General features: G+C 47.4%; 1 protein-coding gene across 4 annotated transcripts in view; it reads right to left on the bottom strand.

Annotated features, from left to right (window-relative positions):
- SH2D3C (SH2 domain containing 3C) overlaps positions 1–21,663 on the bottom strand; it is a 41,867-nt gene that overhangs the window by 14,958 nt on the left and 5,246 nt on the right. Inside the window, exons 1-3 of one of the 4 annotated variants that reach the window (XM_006892531.1) lie at positions 21,366–21,443; positions 8,859–8,898; positions 246–374 (exon numbers count right to left, since the gene is read on the bottom strand). In XM_006892531.1, the coding sequence (XP_006892593.1) occupies positions 246–374; positions 8,859–8,898; positions 21,366–21,409 (213 nt within the window). In that variant the 5' untranslated portion in view covers positions 21,410–21,443. Of the gene's footprint in view, positions 1–245; positions 375–4,609; positions 4,835–8,858; positions 8,899–21,365; positions 21,444–21,663 lie in introns of those variants that run through there. The other 3 variants (XM_006892530.1, XM_006892532.1, XM_006892533.1) reach the window with 3 other exon arrangements.

Genomic DNA, 21,663 nt, shown 5'->3' with positions numbered 1-21,663 from the left:
GAGGGACATCATGCTTGGGAGGGTGGAGGGACAGCGCAGGAGAGGAAGGCCCTCTATGAGGTGGATTGATTCAGTGACTGGGATAATTCGGTTGGGAGTGTCAGAGACAGTGTGATTGGCACACGACAGAGCAGAGTTTAGGGCTGTTGTACATAGGGTCGCTATGAGTCGCAGGCGACTCGACGGCACATAACAACAACAACAACTGTTGTACTCAGGTTCAGAGTCTGGCTCCGCCCACTCACCTCCCGTGGAATGCGACCATGGTACCAGGCGTGGCTGCGCAGGTCTGTGCTGCTGAGTTTAAGTTCCTCCTCCAACTCCTTGTGCAGTTTCTCTGGTGATGAGTCCAAAATGTACTTCTCCTTGGAGAACTGGGAGGGAGACAGCAAGAATTGACATCCAATCAGAAGCCTCATTCTTTTCCTTTCTTGACTTTACACCCTCATGACCTTGCCGTCTCAGAACTCTGAGAACATGGAGGCGAATGTTCCAGGGAGACCCTCAAAGAGCTTGCTGGAACCCTGTATTCCTGGCTCCCTAGACCAGCAGGAGCAAATTTTTAAACAACAACATAAAAACCCCTCAGTTCATTTCATCAAACAGTGCCCACTGTGTGCTATATCCTGCGCTGTGTTGGAGTAGACAAGCCAGACTCTAACCTCAAGAAATATCCCAGTCTAAGAGATGAAGAAAAAAAGCTGTTCTAAGCATTTGGTCAGACTGTCAGCACCACAGTACTGGACAGCGACAGAGACTTGTCAAGTTGCTGTAGAAGGAAAAGAAAGATATTTAGGAGTGGACAGATTGCAAAGGTTTCCTGGAGGAAGTGGTAACAACCCTCTCTATGTGGCAGGGACATCAGGACTTGCCACAAAGCTAATATTTAAAGTGGGGTCAGTGAGGATTTTTATAGGTGGACTTGGAGGCAAAACAGCAGGTACCTCAGGGAAAAGCATGGGCTGAATGGGTACAGACACATTCTGGGAAGACAAATTGTACAGTTAAGGTGAGGGAGAGCCTCTAGAAACAGGGTCACAGAGGTCCTCACACAGAGACAACTGTCATTTATGTTGTTCTTTTCAATTCCTCAAGTCCCTATCCCTTACCATCTCCTTGTCAGATGGGACAATTGAAGATAACCCAAGGCTCAATCCAAGCACTGGCCTAAGAGGGGATAGTCCTGGTTTCCCAGTTCTTCTGGTCTCAGAGTTAGAGGCTGACAAACACCAAGGGCCCTTAGGGCAGGGGCAGTGGGGAAGCTAGCCAAATTCTAGTTGTGCCAAATGAGATCTCTGGCCTCTGTTTCCTCCTACGCAATGAGTTGATGTGTCCTGCTGAATTTGCCTTTCAGTAAAGAGGAGAAACTACAGATTAAGAATCAATCTGCAAACTATAGCACCCACACAGCTGTGAGGAATCAGTAGTGCTCTATGACCACCAGCATAGTAGTGCCTGGATGAATCCAGGTTCAAATACTGCCTCACAGGCTAAGTGGCCTTGGGCAAACTGTTTTACCTCACTGAAATTCAGATTCCTTATTTGCACAAAGATCACAATGACAGAACCTGCACTACTACATTGCCAGGATGAAAGGACAGAGTTCCAGAATACTACATCTTGCATACAGATGTGAGAGCATGATATTCCTTCTCCTCCAGATCTCAGAGAGGTCTCAGCCTTGACTAAACCCCTGCAATGTACCTCTGAACAGAAAGATCCTGGGGATGATGAGGAAGCAAGCCAAACAGTGGAAGGTGGCAAAAAGGCCCAACTTCAGTCCAGATGGCAGTTTTCCCCAAGGACCCTACTTTCCAGAGCTCAAAGGTCCTCTGGTCAGCTCCCTGACTTCTCAGTTCTTCCATGCATCTCAGATTCTAATTCTGCAACTTTACTCTTCACTCCCCTGGTCTCAGCTTGCTTCAGTTTATTCTATGCTGTCCCCAAGACACCCTGATTCCTAGTTTCAGAGAGATCTAGAGTCTCCAACACCATTTATTCGGCAACATTGATTAAGATCCTCTCTGAGGCAAGTCCTCTACCAGAGGCTAGGACCCCAGGTTGACTAGGACAGGCATCTCCTGCTGTGAACCCATGTGCAGGAGAAGACTAGATGCTGACAAGCAACTCCAGGTTTCTGTAGTGTTCTAAGACACTCAGAGAATTAATTATAGGATCCTATGAAAACACCTTTCTTCCTTGTGCCCCTACACAGACAGGAGCTGGGGTCAGGCAGAATCTGCCTTACCCATTGAAAAGATGCTGGTGGAGGATTGATTTGGGCAAGCAAGACCATTGAAGCAGAGGGAAGGAGTGCAGGAAAGTTTGCAGAAATAAAGCAGCAAAGCTGGACCCTGTGGCCAGAGCTAAGGGCTGGTTGGAGGAAGGCAAATTATTTATTTCAAAGGGGCTTGAGAGGACTGGTGGAAACAGCATGTGTAGTAGAGCTTTGGAGCTGTCTGGGGGAGTTGGCATTTACCCAGTAGCTACAGTAGAGTTCTTTTTAAAAGATTCTTTTTAAGTGTTGGGGCTGAGTTTGATCTGTCATGTGGAGAGTGGTCTAGCATCTTCCAGGCAATGACAGGACAGGGTGTCATAGGATGACAGGAAGTAGGGAAAGTTTTTTATTGGATTGAGGCAAGAGGACTGAGGAGCCGGAGAGGATGCTGGGAGGACAATGAGACACTCTGAAGTGGGCAAGGCTGGGGCAAGAGCAGCAAGTGAGTGGCTCCAGGGAAATTTGGGCTGGGAGAAGCCTGCTGCATGGCTCCAAGAGCAGCTGTTACAGATGGGTGTGGATCAGCGCTCAGGGGAGAGGCTGGATTTAGGATCAGGGTTCTGAGCATCCTCTCTCTCTGTGGCTGAAAGTGGTGGAGAGGGGAGCAAAGAGGCCTTGGCTGGATTGAGAGTTAGGCCTTCTCAGATATTTACACTTCTCCAAGGGGTACCCTATTCTTGGGGGTCCCTGATCTCCCTCCTTATATACACTACACCATCTGGCCTCTCACACCCACACCAGACTTAGGGAAAGAGAAGGGGAACAGTCCCAGGGGGAAAGGGGACAATTGCTCTAGCTTCTGGATCCTTCTTTTTTGACAAAGAGAATGCACCAGAGAACTTCCACCGCCTCCACAGCCAGGGACAAGAAGGATACAGAGCAGAAAAGGCCATAGGGCAAAGAAGGGGTAGGAATGGGGTGGAAAAGAGCTTGGTCCAAGACTGCCACAGTATAGGGGAGCTCTGGTGGCCTAGTGGCAAGGAACTGCAACTACAATCCCAGAGGCACACGGTTCGAATCCACCAGATGCTCTCCCGAGGAAGGAGGGACAATCTCCTCCTGTACCAGTCAGATCTGATTTGAAGGTACACTCACACAAAAATAATAAAATAAAATAAAAAAAAAGACTGCCAGTGTGACCTTGAGCCAGTCACTTCCCCTCTCTGACCTGCATAACCTCATCTGTTAGAAGGGAGGAGAGATCTTGGCTCTGTTCCAAGTCAAATCAATGGTCAGAGATAGTTTGTGGGCAGTAGGGACCACTTTGATTATGACACAGCCCAACGCATCTATCTTACGACTGGGAAGATGAGAAACCCCAGAACCCTTGTTTCCTCCTCCTCACTCAAGCCCGAGGGTCCCCAACTCCCAAGAGTGGGGCAGAGAGGGAGGGGGGGTTGGGGCGCTAATGCAGCATCCCTGCGCTCAGCGCATTGCTATTGGCCAGAGATGATCTCACTGCCTCCCAGCCTGCGCGCACCTGATTGGCGGGTGTAGGGATGCTGCGCTCAGCCGGCGGGGCCGTCTTTCAGGCGGGCTCGGAGCGTGTGTGTGAGCCCCGGGAGCACTGAGGTGATGCGCCCGGAGTCCCCCAGGGAGCTCAGGGGCGGGGGGGGGGGAAAGTACAGAAACCCCTGGTCAAAGTCTTAACCCCTTCCCATCCACCAGCTCACAGTAGCCCCTATCTCACCCTCTTGACATTCCAGTCCCAAGCAAAGCTATCCCCAGATGATACTCTGCAGAGAGGCGGGGTCCAGGTCCTCCCCTTCACCCCCCTTTCCGTTTAACCCTTTCACGGCCACGATACCGTTTCGCACTGCCAGGTCAGCTGGGTCGCGGGACCTGCGCCCCAGGCGTGCCCAGACCCACTGAGGGCTGGGAGTTGGAGGGTGCTGTGATCCTGGCTCTTACTCCTGTGGCACTCCTTAGCTCCCTGCTTCTCACTAAGCCTCAGACTCCAGCCCAACGACCCCTTACAATGGGGAGCCTGGTTGCCCGGGTCAGCTGCTGGGGCCAGAGTGCTCATGGAATGACCAGCAGGACGTCAGGGACCGCATCTCTGCGTCCCCTGTGCCCTTGACTGAGGCAGTACCAGAACTGCATCCCCTGCACCCCTGAGTCCCCGAGTAGCTGCTGGACCCTCTGCACGAGGAGCGTCAGGGCGCCCAGAGGTGAACCCGGAGCGACCCCGCCCCCTCCCTCAGCCCATCGCCCTACCCTGCTGGACCCTGCCAGACGCGGGAGACTGCGGCCCCCTGACCCTCGGCCCACGGCAGGGTGGCCAGGGGTCCTAGCCCAGCACGCCCGGTGGTGGCCGAGCCGCCCCCTCACCTGCACCTGCACGAAGGAGCCGCGGTAGAAGCAGCAGGCGGCGGCCGACAGGGCACTCCACAGGCTGCAACGCTCCGTCATGGTGGGGCCGGGGGCCGGGGGCCGGGCTGGTGCAGGGGGCGGGCGGCCGCGGGGCAGGGGCGCAGGACCGACCGGGCTGGGCACCGGCTGCGCGTGCCTCTTGGCGGCGCGATTACCTCATCGCCTTGTCGGGGGAGGAGCGGGGAGGCGGGGCGGGGAGACCCCACCCTCCAGCCGGCCAGGGGAGGGGAGGGGGCCATTGTTCCTCCCTCCACCCGCCCCGTTCCCCGCCCCTCGCCCCTCGCCCCCAGTGCCAAGGCGTCGCGGAGCCTGGAGAAGGACCTGCGAAAGGGATGGACACCCTGAGGAGTGGTGGGGTGCGGAAAGGACCCCGGCCCGGCGAGGGGGAGTGCTCTGCCACTCTTGCGCCTCTCACGGTCCAGGAATGGTCAGAGGCTTTGAATTAAATGACATCTAGAGCTGGGGGGAAAAAATCCTTGTATGCATTTAGCCAAATCCTTTGTGGCCTCCGGAAATCTACTAGAGCCCAAGATTCCTCATGTCTAATAGGGAATCAGGGACCCTCTGCTGGGAATCTGTAAATATTTGCTGGCTAAGGAGCACAAAAGGCCAATAAGTCCAGTGGTCAGGGAAGCCAACCTGCGATCAATTTTTGGCCTCTTCACTCACTAGCGCCCCGCCTCCAGCCCACCCGACCTCTCCCCTTGGGTCCAAATTTACTCATCTGGGAAACACACCTGGAAAAGGCAGCTAATACCTGGGCTGATCACGCAGAACTCTGACTACTGCATGGGCTGATGTCTGTAAATTACCAGGCATGAAGTAAAGGCTCAATGAGCGTGTGCTGTTATTTTCTAGCTTATTATTTTGCAATCTGGGTTTTTTTTTTCTTTAGGGGGAGAGGGTCTGAGAATCACAAGCCCTTCAATGCAAAGGGAGCTGGCCTGATTCTGCATCAGTCTGCTCCAAGTTCAAATTCTTTTCAAATACTGTGTGACCTCGAGCAGCTGAGTCTACCTTTCTGGGCCCCAGTTTTGGGTTTTCCTTTTCTTTTGTTACTATAAATACATCTGAAGCTCCAAGCATGATGCATGGAATTTTAGGGTCTTGGGATTTTAGAATCTTAGCCTTCAAAACAAAAGCCTCACTGCTGTTGAGTCAGAATCGACTCATACCTGATCCTCCAACAACTTTTCAGAGGCTATATATAAGTTGCATATGGAAGAGATTGCCCATCTTTCTCCCACAGAGTATTTGATGGATTCAAATACCTGCCTTTGGGTTGGCAATGCAGCTCCTCGCCCACTAGACCCTTAGAGCTCTCTAGAACCCTTGTCTTAGAATCAAATAATTCACATTATGATCTGAGAACCCTGGAATTCTGAATTCTTCAAAGATTAGTATATCATACTGTGAATGTACTTTTGGGAAAAGTATTGATTCCAATTGCTGTCTGAAGCGTAAAGCTAAAACCAACAACAATATCATCCTTTCAAGGACTATCAGTACCAGTGGTATTAGTTCTTTTATAATGTTTTTTAAAATGCTACATGCCTGGAGTCTTAAAAGCTTGCTAGCAGCCCTCTAAGTATAACTCTTGGTCTCTTGCCACCTGGAGCAAAGGAATAAGAAGAAAACCTCAAGAAAGCAATTGTCCAGATGACAAATGCCCCAAATGAACACAGTATTCTGTAGCCTGAGATCAGAAGAATTAACTGGTGCCCAGCTACCACTCACAACCATTCTGCTCAGGGACATGAATAAAGGTCCTAATTAATAGAATAAAAGTCAAATTTATACAAAAGACCAGACTTACTGGCCTGATAAAGATGGGGAAAATCCCAGAGACTATTGTTCCAAGTCACCCTCAAAACTACTACTCCAGAGGCCACCTCTGCCCAGTGGAGTAAACGGTAAAATCTACGAAGAATGTCTTCCTTAGATAAATCATCTATGCCAGGCCAAAGGGCACTATTACAAAAAAATAAAGATGAGAAAGAATGCAGGAAGGGGCAGAGAAATGAGGAGCCCAAGGTGACAAGAAAAGAGCTGACACATTGCTGAGATTGCAATATCATGGAACAACGTATGAATCATTGAATAGAAAATTAATTTTCTGTATAAACTTTCACCTATAAAGCACAGTAACATGTTTTGGGTTGGTGTTTTGTTTTGTTTTTAAGTTACAGTTTGGTAAACTCACAAATTTTATAGTTTGGTAAACCAAAAAAGAAAAACAAACCCCAAAAAACAACACACAAAACAAAAACATAAAGCTGATAGTCTTTATAGAGATCTCACTTCCGTTAGTGATGGGGAGCTCACTACCTTGCCCTGCAACTGAGATTTGTAGGGTATTGACATGCGCCCCCATGTGTTACTTTCCTTATCTTTGGTTTGGTTCTCCCTGAAGCTCCCCTCTCTCTGTAATATAAAGTCTCTGGATGAGGAACCAGGACCTGGATTCCAGGATCTGGATTCCTTCCTGACACGCTGCATTCTCAGGCTGCACTCCTTAGGCTCCCTTGGCTGGCTTGCTGCTTTTGTATACACTCCTACCTCTGTTTGAACCACTCTTTTGCTCATTCCTGAATATCCTTGACTCCTTGTCAGACTGACTTCACACAGGAAGAAGGTGCTATGAAGATTCCCAGTCAGCTACGAAGGCCTAACTTCAACATCTTCTCCTCCAGAAAGTCTTCCTTGATTTTCTCCCTCCTAAACTGAATGTTATTCTCTATCTCTGAACTTCCAATCTCCCAGGCTCCTTATCTGAGAAAGCATCTTTGAGCTCATTAGTAGTCACTATCTTATAGGCAGAACCTCAGGGTAATGGAACTCCAGGAGCTAAGCCAGTCTGCCTGTTCCTTCCAACCCCAGCTCCCTCGCTCATGGGCACAGGCAATTGAACCCACAGCAATCCTGGACTGGAGCTGCCCCTGTTATTTCCACTTCACATAAGTGACACAGAGAGGTGGTCACACAGCAAATACATGACAGATCTGGAGCTCTATTTGCAAAGCACAAGCCCATAACATCGTATGATTCTGCACTGGCTTCCCACGGCCCAGAGCTCCCTGCTAAGTATTGGGTCTGGTTCAGGGTGGGCATTGCTGGTAGTCGAAAGGTCTTGTACTTGGTCTTGGCATCAGATAAAATTGGCCTGCAGTCCCAGCTCTGGCCTTTATTATCTGTCACTGCCTTTTCTTTGAGTCTCGCATTTACAGTCAGTAAATGGGCTTAAGAAATCCTCAATGTCCATTGCTAACATTAGCAATGAAAGACTTCCCTCATGCAGAGCTGAAGACTGTCTCTCCAGCGCCCAGCAACCAGCAGGGGGCATGCATAGGGCTGTGATGTTTGTTGGGTGCCATTAGGTCTATTTTGCCTAATAGTGACCATAGAGGACAGAGTGGAACTGCCCTATAATTTCCAGGACTGTAATCTTTATAGGAACAGATTACTCTTTTCTCCCATGAAGCCACTGAAGGGTTCAAACCCCTGACCTTTTGGTTACCTGCCAAGTGTTTAACCATTGCATTGCCAGGGTTCCTTCTGCGCATAGTTGTTGGTATGTACCATGGAATTGGAACCAACCCATAGCTGACCCTGAAAAGGATTTTCAGAGGCAATAAATCACATGTGAGGAGATTGCCTATCTTTCTCCCATGAAGCAGCTGGTGGATTTGAACCATGTGGCTTTGAGTTGGTAGCACAATTCCTTATCACTAGGCCATCAGAGCGCCCTCTGCACATACCAGACACTCAAAATGTGACCAGATTATTGTTGTTATCAGTGTTATTTCAAAACCATTTTTTCAACATTCCCACTATCAAGGGAAAATGAAGCTGTCAATAAATGTAAACTCTGTTCATTATCTGCTGATGAGAAAGTGAGATAACCTGAGTCCCAGCACATGGTAGATGCTCAAAGATTGGATTTAATTTGGGGTCAAAGTCTCTGGATACAGATTCCCTGGGGTGGTGGTACAAGCATCCAGATGGCCAGGAGAGAATGAACACGCGAATTGGGAGAGGCATTCTGGGTAGAACCAAACCCCACATACTTCCCACACTGTGAGAGTCCCTCCTCCTGGGAACAGATAGTAAGGTCAGGCTCCTAACAAAGTTTTTTGGTTGTTTTTTTTTTTTAAAAAAAAAAAAAAAAAGACAACACAACCCAAAATCCTTGTTCAGTTTCTCTTACCTTCACGTAGTCTCCACCAGCCTCCGACTCCCCAATGGCCCTGGAAGGAAAGAGGAGACATGAGTATTCCTCACTCTGCCTGGTTCCCAGGCTGCTAACCTCTGCCCTCCTGCCTGTAGATAGCGCTGGTCCTCAAAGCCCAGAGAGCTGCCCCTAAAGGCAGGAAGGGTCACCAAAGTGTTTTGCAGTCTGCAGCACTGACAGCAAACCCGGGCCTTTATGCGCCAGCTGTGCAGCTCTCAGCAAGTCCCTTCACCTTTCTGAGTTCTGGTTTCCTCATCTGTCAGAGATGACTCCCATCTGGTTATTGTGAGGGCTCTGGCAGCTAGTGAACACGGTGCCTGCTTCCTGATTCACATTCTTCTCTTGGCTTCAGGGCTCCAGACCTCCAGGTTGTCCTCATCCTTCCTGGCTCTCCTCTCCCTAATGTTAAAGATGCTTGAGAGTTGCAAGCTCGGACTTGGCACTCCCCAAATACTGCTGAGTCACTGCAGGTTACGGAGGGCTAGAGACAGATTCCTTCAGAGGCTGATTCTTCTGGCCACCTCATCTGTCCTCCATCTATGTCACACACTGTGAGCCACCTCACTCTTTCCCTGGCCTCTAACCCCATTTACTCTGAGACAACCAGGGCCTGCTTGTATGGCCTCAGGCTCATAAATCCAATTACTTCCTTGATGGCTCCCCTTGGATGTTTGAAGATATTTCGAACTTGTCTCATTGAAAGCAAAATTGTTGATCTTTCTCACCCTATGTCCCTGCTCCCCTTGCCGTTTTCATCTCACTTGTCATCCTTCCCATTGCTCAGGTTAAAACCTTTCAGTTGCTCCCCTCTTTCTCTCATATTCCACATACAATCTACCAGGCAGCCACGCTGCTGTTTTCAATATAGCTCTCCATCACTTCTTTTCACGTGCAGCCCCACCCCTGGTCTGGACCATGTTATCTCTCCCAAGGAGCACACAGCAGCTTTCACACTGGCTTCCTTCCATCTGCTCCCACGTTCCACAGCCAACTTCCACGTCCCTGAAGACTGTTTAAGATTAAAACCTAAGCTGCTCACAGCATGCATGCCAACCTTTCAGGAGTTTCCATCCCTCCAAGAACAAAAGCTAAACATTCCATTACCTATAAATGTCTGACCAAGTAATTTTCCATCCAAACCAGAATTGTTCTTCTCAGGATATTGAGTTGTTGTCATGTATCATCAAGTCAGAACCAACTCACAGCTGACCCTCCGTATGTTTTCAGAGGCTATAAATTGCATAGGAGGAAATTGCCCATCATTCTCCCATAAAGCATCTGGTGGCTTTGAACTGAGTGCTTTTGGGTTGGCAGTGAAACTCCTTACTACTAAGCCACCAGAGCTCCCTGGATAGTGGTAGGGTGTCATTATTATAACATAGACATAAACCAGGTCATTGTGTTCCACAATCCTATAAGATCCTGTGTGATGTAGCACCTGACTATCTGACTCTCAACTCTGCAACGTATCCCTTCATTCCGCTTTAGTTATACACATAGCTTCCAAGATAAGTTCATTCCTACCACAGGTCCTTTGCACTTGCTATTCCATTGCCTGGCATGCTCTTCCCCCATATTGCCATGCATCTCACGACCTCTTCCCACTTTATTCAAGGCTCTAACTTCATCTCAGAGAAGTTTTCTCAGACTATTCTTTCTATATAAACCCCCTTTTCTTTCACTCCTTAACTCAAATCAGGTTTTATTTTTCTTACAGCTTTTACCTTTTCCTGAAATTACTACTCATATCTATCATTCATTATAGATTGATTACATCTCCACAAGACTTGTCTTATTCCACATCCATCCTCTTGTGCATAAAGGGACGTAGTAGGGACTATGCCTGGCACAGGGAGCTCTGATAGCCTAGTGACAAGGAGCTGCACTGCAATCCTGAAGGCACGAGGTTCAAGGCCACCAGCCACTCCATGGAATAAAGATGCGCAATCTCCTCTTGTCAGATTAACTGTCTCTGAAAACCTGCTGGAGAGGCAGCTATGAGTTCATTCTGATTCTATGATACAACAACAACAACATGCCTGGCACATAGTAGAGATTCAGTAAAGATTGCTTAAATGAATACATGAATAGTCAGCACTTAAGTTATATTAACTATTATCATTATCATTAATGCTGTCTCGGCTAGACCCCTATTCTCTTGCCAGGACAGGGTGCAATCTTCCCATCTGCAATATGTGGGAGGGGAAAACAACTATGAGATATCATCTCACCCAAGTAACAATAGCAAAATTCAACTGAGCAGCAAACAACAAATGCTGGTGAGGTTGTGGAAAAACTGGAACCCTTATTCACCATTGGTGGGAGTGTAAAAGGGTGCAGCCACTATAGAAGGCTGTATGGCACTTTCTCAAAAAGTTGGAAATAAAAATATCATTTTTTTTCTATATTTTATTAATTTTCATAAACATTTACAGAGATTTTGGGTTTCCATTCATTCCTTGTTGCACTATTCTCTCTACCCTCCTCCCAGTTTGTTCTTGTCCAAAGGAAATAAAAATATCATTTGACCCAGCAAGTCCACTACTGGGAATATACCCTAAAGAAACCATAACTGCCACCCAAGCAGATATATGCACACCCATGTTCATTGCGGCTTTGTTCACAACAGCAAAAAGTTGGAAACAATCCAAGTGCCCATCAACAAACGAATGGATAGAGAAGCTGTCGTATATTCACACAATGGAATATTATGCAGCACTGAAAAACAATGAACTAATTAAATATTATACAAAATGGGTGACCATGGAAGATATTATGCTGAGTAAAATATCTTAGTTGCCAAAAGACAAATATTGCAATACACTGTTATAAAACAGGACTGACATGGGGGTTGGGGAAAACTAAGAAAAGAATAAATAAATAATGTACATGACATTAAAACAGATGAGGGAGAGAACTATATAAAAGGAATTTATGATTAGGTATTACTGGCATGACAAGACCCCAGAATAAGTGCTGCATAGTAAAGTGGTCTGGGGCTGGGGGGACTGTACAACAACGAAATAACTTCCCCCCCCCCATAAAAAGCAAATTCTGGGTGAGGGGGACAGGGAAGAAAATGAAAAAAGAAAAAATGTTTGAGGGGGTGCAAACATTGGGAAGTTGCTTCTTCAGAAACAGAAATCCAATACTTAAGGGAAAAGAAGGCTAGCCTAAAGGAAATCATGAAAAAAGTGAATTTTCCTAGGGAAGATTTCTGCCCTGGGATTCCCTTTAACTCCTGAGTCCGGAGACTCCTCATTGAGAAGCTAGCTAGTGGTTTTCCCTGTTTTGACATTCTAAGGTCATTGCTGCTAACCTTCCCTCCTGGAAACTCCTTCCTGACTTCTAACCACAGTCTCTCAAGCTGCAGCTTAGTTGGAGTAGGCTTCCAAAGCCATTCTGGTTCTTTCCATTCAAGAACAGTGGGTATAGGGTGGAGTAAGGACCCCCTCCCCCTGCCCATTTCCACCCACTCTTCCCGGGTGAAGTGTCCCATCCCAGTGTTTCCGGCAATTTAGGTCCGGAAATCCTCTCACTGCTGGGAACAGATTGGCCAGGACACTGGGATTGCCTCAGTACTTCCTCTGCTTCCTGTCCACTTCCCTTCAGGCTCCCAGGGCAGGAGTAGAGCCTTGGGGAGGGGTTGGTTGTATCAGGAATCAGACCAGGGAAGGATGACCAAAAAAGGTGCTCAGCAAAGAGGCTCTGAAAGCGGGGTGTCTGGGGCCTCACCCAACAACCCTCTGGGGTTTCCAAAATATATGTGACCATGTCCACTTTGCAAGCCACTACCATCAGTCATCTGGACTATTGCCATGACCTCCTTCACTGGCCTCCCTGCCTCTCACTGTGTTCTTGTAACTTGTTTTCTCCCCAGCAGTCAAAACAGTTCTATTAAAATGAAAAGCAGATCAGATCCTTCTTTAGGTCAAAACCACTGAGATAGCACCTCGTTTCACTCAGAATCAAAGCTCTCATCACAACCTCATACAGACCAACCCTGTGTCCAACACCTTCCTGATCACTCAAGTCAAGATGAGATTCATGATGGACTTACTTTCTTCTCACCTCAATTCCTTTGTGCTTTCTGTTCCTTCTGCCTCTAGATATTCCTCTAGATATTCCTCACCTTCAAGGTCCTCACTAAAATGTCCCCATTGAGACATTCCTTAATCACACCAAGAGTACACCTTCTCAACATTGATCTCACTTTCCGATTTTATTTTTTACCTTGGCACCTCATCCAACACGCCACAGATTTTAGCTCAAATATTAAGAATCTCCTTTTACTATAACATCAGCTCTACATGTGGAGGCTTTGGTCTAGAACAATGTTAGGTTGTTGTTGTTATTGTTATTGTTAAGTGCTGTCGAATCATAAACAATTCATAGTGACTCTATGAATGAAAGACCTGGACACTTGTATGACTTTCATCCTTTCTCCAGGTTCATAGGGTTTCCGGAGACAAGCTATTTAGGAAGTGGATGTGCCACTCCTGCTGCCAAGCTTGTCTTAATTGAGGAACTCCACCAAACCCTGTCCACCATGGGTAACCATTATCATATTTGACAATGTCACAGTGTTCAGCATCACAGCAACCACTACCTCTATACAACCAGTTACCTCTATACAGCAAATGGACAGACCAGTGATATGACCCTTGGAAGAATGTTTGACCAAAAACAATTAAAACCAGGCTTGAGGGCCACAGATTAAAATCACCCACCTTTGGCTTGGTAGCATCACTTTCTGTCCACTAGGCCAACGGAGCTCTATGTTGTTGTTAAGTGCTGTCGAGTCATAGATGACTCATAGTGACCCTATGAAAGAAAGATCTAAACACTTGTATTAACTGTCATCATTTCTCCAAGTTCATAGGGTTTCCTCTGTGGATGCCACTCCTGATTCCAATGCTAAATGTACAGTGTTCTTGCTGTCAACTCCCTTGGAGTCCGCCCCTAACTCATACTTCAAGGCCAGTTTCCTATAAGCTTTCTTCAACTCTTCCTGGGTGGCATTGGGTTTGACCCCAAAAACATCGTAGTAAGTGGTTTCCTTCACCATTTTCTACCTCCACTGAACTGGCTGAGGCTGTGTGAGGGGAGCGGGAAGGAGCACATCACTGTGTGCAATTCGGGCAGCAGCCTATCCCCAACCTCTCACCAAGCATTCTGGAAAGTTCCTTGGCCCCTAACTCATGACAGTGCCGTGCACAACAGAATAAAATGTTGCTCAGTCTTGTGCCATCCTCATGACTGGTTGTGGATTGGACTATTGTAATTCATAGGACTTTCACTGGCTGACTTTCAGAAGGAAATAGTCAGGCTTTTCTTTCTAGTCTGTCTTAGTCTGGAAACTTGGCTAAAACCTGTTCAGCATCATGGCAGCACAGTGACCGCCCTAAAACCCTGAGGGGAAAAAACAAACACTCTAGTCCTCTTGTCCTTGGTCCCCAGTTAGAGCCTCTTTCAACCAAACATCTCTTCTTTTGCTTGTTCTTGCATTCTGGCCTTCTAGTACTTCCTCCAGTGTCCTGCTTCCCACAATTTCTGGGCCTTTGAACATGCTGTTTCCTCTGCCTGAAATCTTCTCTCTCCTTTATGGTCAGGGTAATTCTTATTCAGCCTTCAGATCTCAACACTTAGTTTGCTTGGAGATTACTAGAAAAAAACTCTTGTCCACTGATGAACAAATCCAAAAATCAAAGCATCTACTTTTTTAAAAACTCAGTTCCCTTCATCAGTTTATATACTCTTTGTTTTCTGAATTGAAAAGAGGCACTTCTCTAATATTAATGGTGAAATCAATTAATAAACAAAAGTGACAATTCTGCTAAATCAGTCCCATTAATCAGCTGCATTAATTATTTAAATAATCAATCCCTGTAATTGCTTGTATTAACTGATTTGTTCTGATAACAGATATCACTTATTGCATACATTAGCTTAATTAATTGGATTAATGAGCAGTAATTAGAACACATTAGCCTTTCTTTTCACAATGCACATTTCAATCTGAATTTCACCTTCAGGGCCTTGATCCTGAACCAGAAGGAAGGAGTGAAGTTCCCCCTTAAACTTAGAGGACAAGAAGTTGGAAGAGACTTCTGATCTGTTCCACCTTGGCTTTCCTTGATAGGAGCTGAGGCCTGCCACCTGCCTGTCTTCTAACTGTCCCGTAGTTTGTTTTCTTGGACCTCAAGTTCTGATCATAGGATTTTGATGGGAGACTTCTCAAAACCAGGACCAATAAAGTACCAGAAAGCTCTATAGTTGTTTCTTAGTTCTTTCTCTGTCCTTCCCCCTGTCATCCTCTCCCTCAGCGTCAACTTCCTCATCTGTGAAATGGGTATACTATGAGCCCTCAGAGGGGCTGTAAAGATTATATGAGAAGGAAGGGATACAAAGGGCTCCACCCTGTGTGAGGTTTGTCTTGTGGCCCTAGCCCTTGTCCAGGAAGATTCCTATCCTGCCCCTCCAGGTGCCTGCTCTGAATTGTTGTTGTGGCTGTTAGGTGCCATCAAGTTGGCTATGACTCATAGCAACCCTACAGCTCTAAAGCTTGCCCTGTCTGGCACCATCATCTCCATCTCTGATATGCCCATTGTTAAAGTCACTGTGTCAATTCTTTGTGCTAAGCATCCTCCTCTTTCTCTGACCTTCCATCGGTCTTCACATATCTTAGTCCTCAGAGGCCCTGGGCAGAAAAGTTTGGGTGGGAAGTCCCGGCTCCTACAGACACCCCGCCAAAGGGCATGTGGGGATCTGCCAGGAAGTTAGGAAGTTTCTTAGATGGAGCCGTATCCTGCCCCAGCCCCTCCAAGATGGGCCACTATAGTTCTGAAGACATTCCTGTTCACTCTCCACCATCCTGCACCCTCAGCCATACAGGGAGAGAGCACATTGGGCCTGCTTTGCCCTGCAGAATCTGAGTCCTGAGAGGTGCTAAGACTCCAAACTTGCTGGAAAGAACAAAAGGAAAAGAGCATTTCTTGAGTGCTGACTCAAAAGAGCCTGTGATCGTGAAGCCTCAAGTCACAGGGGAGAAAATGGAGGTTTATAACTCACCCAAAGGCACAGAGCTGCTCAGACTAGAACCAGCTTGGCCTGACATCAAATTCCAAGTTTGATGCCTTGAACGAGCTCCCAGGAAAATAGGATAGGGATGTAGTAGGCCAAGAAAAAGTATACTTCAACTAGGCTGAGGGCTTAGAACCAATGTCAGGAAGAGGAAATGGTGTGGAGGGAATCAGAGGAAAAGATCCTTTGGGGCTCTGGGGAGAGTCCTCTCTGGGAAGCAGGAAGCTCTGTGACTCCAGACCCCTTACTAGGCCTCAGTTTCCTCTCCTGTGACATGGTTGTGGTAATAATAGCATAAACAGCTTCTATTTATTGAGATTTCCTTGGCCAAGCACAATATAAACACTCCACTGGCCATACGTCCTTGTAACAATAGTGTTAAACTGGTGCATTATTGTCCCCATTTGACAGATGGGAAAACCTAGGACTGGAGAGAAGGGACTTGTTTGAGGTCATGGAGAGATACAGTAGGCCTCTGAGCTCCCAACATCTCCCAGCCCTGCCCTTTCCAGCCCTCACTCCCACAGGTGAAAGACACAGGTCCAGCATCCAGAAAACAGGGTCTCCCACGCGGCTGGGGGAAATATATGACTTCAGCTGGGGAAAGTAGTCCATCTTTCTCAAGCCAGCTCAGTTCCCACAACCCAAGGCATCCAGGGGTCTCAGGGACTGTGAGAAAGTCTTCACAGGAAATAAGAGCCAGGAGCAGCTGGGCCCCCTTGGAAGACAAGGACCAGCTGCCCAGAGCCTGAGGAGGCAGAACAGGCTGGGCCCACCACAGTGGTGGGTAATCGCTACCAGATGCCCGGCAGCTGACGTCACTCCACGAGGCCGAGAGGGTCGTGAGACTCTGGGGAGAGTTGGGAATTCTTGGACCAGAATCAACATTCCAGAAGAATATAGGAGTTGGGGGGGTGCTCCTGGTCTGTTCCCAGTGCCTAGTACCAGGGTTAGGATGGAAGGAAACAAGGCACTGGTTCTCTTTTTTGGTTCCCTCTTCTCTAAGTCTCCATTTCCTCCTGCACAGAGAGTCCTGGGGAGCAGCCTGGGTCTCTGGGGCAGGAGGCAGGGGACACATGGGTAAGGCATTTTGAAATGAAGTATTATTGTATTCGGGTTGTTCTAAAAGGAGAGGTCTTCTTAAAGCATAAGTCAGAGCGGTCCTTCATCTCAGAATCAAATCCAAGTCTTTGCATGAACTTCCCAGGCCTACACTACCTGAGGAGGAGCTCTGGTGGCCTAGCATTGAGAACTGCACTGCAATTCCCAAGTCATCCCATTCAAATCCACCAGTTGTTCCACAGGAGAAGGATAACAATCTCCTCTCCTGTGATTTACTGTCTCTGAAACCTCATTGGAAGGTCAGTCAGTCATGAGTTGGTTCTGATTCTACGGCACACAACACTGTCTAAACCTGTTTTCTCTTTGATCTCACCTACCACCCACCCCTGTGCTCTCTCCACCTCCTCTGGGCACTCTACTACTCTCTTACTATCCAGTCAGAACAGACTCAAAGCTGACCCTCTAGCACGTTTCTGAGCTTGTAAATCACACAGGAGGAGATTGCCCATCTTCCTCCTTGGAGCCTCTGGTGGATTCCAACACTAGAGAGGTGTGGCCTTTGGGTTAGCACAGGGCAAGGATGCTCCTCACAGCCTGGTGCGTGCTTCCTCAGATAACAAGAGGACTTGTTCCTTCATCTTATTTGTCCAAACACCTTTTCCCCCCAGCAAATGTAGTATACTGTTCTGACTCATAGGAAAGTTTTAGAGCCAGTGGCTCACAAAGAAGGAGATTGGCCACCTTTGATCCACAGAGCAGCAGGTAGATTCGACCCATGTTCCTTTGGGTTGGCAGTGCAACTTCTTACTGTGAAGCCACCAGAGCTCCCTTTTGCCTGGTTAATTTTTCAACTGCCACAATCAGCTACTCTTGCCTTTGTACAATCACCCTTTCCATTCAATTTTAATTTTTCTCCACAACTCCTTTAACTTCTAGTTTATTATATGACTCACTTATCCTGTTTATCATCTGTCTCCTCCATCCTGGAACGGAGACTCCAAGAGGGCAGGGTTTTGTCTGTCTTGTTACTGCTATCTTCCTGAAACCCAGAACAGTATTTGGGACATAGCTGCAGCTCAGTATGTACTAAATAGAATGAAATTCCAATTCATTAATTATATATTAACAGGTAACACCTCACAAACCTTGATGTTTTAATTTGGAAACGAAGCTTCTATATATACCCAGGGGCTTTGGAGTGTTATTTGAAGTAATGGTTGTTGTTATGGGCTGTCAAGTTGCCTGTAACTCATAGCGACCCTATGTACAACAGTTCTAAACGTTGCTCTATCCTGTGTCAATCTTATTGTCCCTGATACACCTAACCCTCATTAACCCAGTCACTGAATCAACTCATCTTATCGATGATCTTCTTCTCCTGTGCTGTTGTTCCACCCTCCCAACCATGACATCCCTCTCCAAGGACTGATCCCGCCTTGCAACATGTCCAAAGTATGTCAGATGAAGCTTCAGAATCCTTGCCTCTAAGGAGCAGCTTGGCTTCACCCTCTCCAGGATGAACCTGTTTGTTCTCCTAGCAGTCCATGGTATATCCAACACTCTTCTCCAGCACCATAGCTCAAAGGCATCAATTCTCTTTCTATCATCCCTAGTCATTGTCCAACTCTCTGATGCATAACAAGTGATTGCAAAGAGCATGGCCTGTGATGGTAGTAATGGTAGAAGGGGGAGAAACCTCCTTTTGACATTTTTACCTTTAGAATGTGAAATATGACCTTGTGGCTAAGAGTTTGGTCTTATAAGTGGGTCAAGTCTAAGATCAAACCTGAGCATTGAGATTAAACCACTTCCTAACCCCAGGAAAATGCCTACCCTTCTCTGAACCTCAGTTTCCTCACTGGTAAAATGGAGTTGACAGGGACCCTGTGCTAATGTGCTCCAGGCAGTGTAAAATGGTGCAACCCCTGTGGAAAGCAGTATGGCGCTTTCTCAAAAAGTTGCAAATAGAGATACCATTTGACCCAGCAATTCCACTACTGGGAATATACCCTGAAGAGACCATAGCTGACATCCAAGCAGATATATGCACACCCATGTTTATTGCAGCTTTGTTCACAATAGCAAGGAGTTGGAAACAACCTAAGTGCCCATCAACAAACGAATGGCTAGAGAAGCTGTGGTATATTCGCACAATGGAATACTATGCTGCATTAAAAAACAAGGAACTCATGCAATATTATTCAAAATGGTTGACTCTGGAGAACATTATGCTGAGTGAAATATCCCAGTCACAAAAGGACAAATATTACATGATGCCACTGTTTTAAAATGGGACTGTCCTTGGGGTTGGGGAGAGAATGAGTAAGATGGGTTCAATAATGTATACTGCACTGAAACAGAGGAGGGAGAGAACCGTCTAAAAGAGAGATGTAACTGGGTATTTCTGTCATCACAGGAGACTAGAGCGAGGGCTGCATGGTGGAGGGGACCTGGGGGAGTGTTTGTAAAACAATGAAAGAATCTTTTCTTTTACTTTTCCATAATTTTTGGACTCATGTACTTATAACTTGTTAGTCAAATTTGTGTCTTCTAGGTTGCAACACCCCCATGATACATCTTGAAGGATATGTACATGTACAGCCAAGCACAATCAATAAGAGTGCATCTGAATTCCAAAATCAATCTCCATAATAGTCTATGTGTTTCCTACTGCCAAAGGGGCCCTTTAGAGTAGTGAGAGAAGATCTTCACCCTGAAACCCACAGCGTCCCTTTTCAGCAGGAAGTAGCTAAGAGAATACGCCGTCCCCTTTTCCTTATGACTCAGGGTGAAGTCTCTCTCAGGGAGGAGTGATAGGGAATGGCAAAGGATACACTGACAAAGAAGATTAATCAGAACTGGCTTTGACAAGCACTGTGGCATTTGGACAAGAACAAACTGGGAGGAGGGTAGAGAGAATAGTGCAACAATGAATGAGTGGAAGCCCAAAATCTCTGTAAATGTTTATGAAAATTAATAAAATATAATTAATTATAGAGAAAAAAAATTCTAAAAAAAAAAAATGTGCTCCAGGCATGGCTGCCAGTTGTGAGTGGTGTCTAGACCATTTTTGAGGGAAGCCTTGGCTTGCTGATTACTTCAGGGGGTGCTTCTTGGGGACTTATCTTCCTTGTCTGGGTCTGTGGTGTCCCCTCTGTAACAGGACTTGCAGGGAGTGGGTGGAGGGCCACCAGCAGCTCTCTGGGACCTGCTGTTTCTTTGCAAAAGGCTGAGAGTGCTGGAGGGGCAGCTGGCATCTATGCTGGTGCGCTCCTTTCTGGTAACTGAAGGCCCTTCAACTTCGTGCTGCTGACGCCTCCTCCCTCCTTGTTCCTCCTCATCCTCATGATCTCAACAGGGAGTGGGACACCAGGAAACTCCTGCAGCCTCACCTCTTCCCCTTCCTTCCTCTGGTTCCAGGTGCACCCTGCTTCCCAGGGGGTGGGAAGAATGACATAATTCCCTTCCTCAACCCCCAGTTTAGGTTGCTCTCTGAGCAGCCACTGAGATGGCAACCTCTGAAGGTCCTCAGGAAAGGAACCTCAGGTTGTTCAGCAGCAATTCTTTCTCTTCCTCAAGCTGAATGGACCCTCACAGTCTCCAGCCCATTTTGGACGTTGAGGAGACCGAGGCTCAGAGCAGGGCAGGATTAGCTTGGGATCAGATGAGGGAGCAGTCTTGACTCCAAGCTACAGGGTACAGGGAGGGGCTCCTAGGAGAACCAGCTGGGCTCATACCTGCCTTAGTGGACACATGGGACATTGGATCCAGGGATAACAGGGGAGGGCTCAACCTGGCTTCCTAACCTCATTATCCTTAGGATTTCCAGAATTTAGGGTGGTGGAGTAGGGTACAGTATCTCCGTGTCCACAGTCAGACCAGGAGCACTTCCAGAACTGCCAGGGCCTTTGCCCAAGAGGTGAAGAAGACTTGGTTTTGGGGTCCTACGCTTAGCATTCTCAAGTTTCCCCAAGACTACCCTTCTCAGAGGTTCTTCTGAGCCTGCTGGAGACCAGCGATTAAGAACATAGACACAGAAGTCAGACTTAAACTAAATTTGGACTTTCATTAGCTAGTTCAAAGTGATCACTTAAACTTCTCTTTCCTCATCTGTATAAGGAGAATGATCATAATACTTCCTTCCTGGGGCTGTTTTGAATCGATGAGCCGATGGCCAACGTGCACTAGGGCAAAATGGAACGGAGTTAAATCTAAACATATACGGATTAGAAAAGTGCCCGATACTAAAGTACCTGAGTTTGTCAGCTGTACCCTGTGGATTTCCCCCTCGGATCGCTGTCCTCGCCGGCCCTCCTCAGGCTCAGCCAGGTCACTCACCCTCGAGGCACCAGCGTGGGGCATCTTCGGCCCACTGCAGTCATGATTTCCCCGTGGCTGCAGCCCGCAGCACCTGGACCTTCTCTGCGCTGCGGTCCCGCCTTTCTCTGGACGTGGAGCTGGGGAGCGAGAGGCAGAGCCCGGGGGCGGAGCCTATTCATCGTCCACGCCCCTGACACGCCTTCCACCGGGTTGTGCTGCTCGGCCACGCCCCGAACACGCCCCTCCGCTCCTGACGCAAGGCTTTCACTCTGGAGAGTGTCGGACTCAGGAATGCCACGCCCCCAAACACCCCACC

The sequence above is a fragment of the Elephantulus edwardii genome, unplaced genomic scaffold (genome assembly GCF_000299155.1).
Source record: "Elephantulus edwardii isolate Elephantulus edwardi_28Jun2011 unplaced genomic scaffold, EleEdw1.0 scaffold00116, whole genome shotgun sequence".
NCBI lineage: Eukaryota > Metazoa > Chordata > Mammalia > Macroscelidea > Macroscelididae > Elephantulus > Elephantulus edwardii.
Note: the sequence above shows the minus strand (reverse complement) of the source record. Positions and strands in the feature narration are given on the sequence as shown.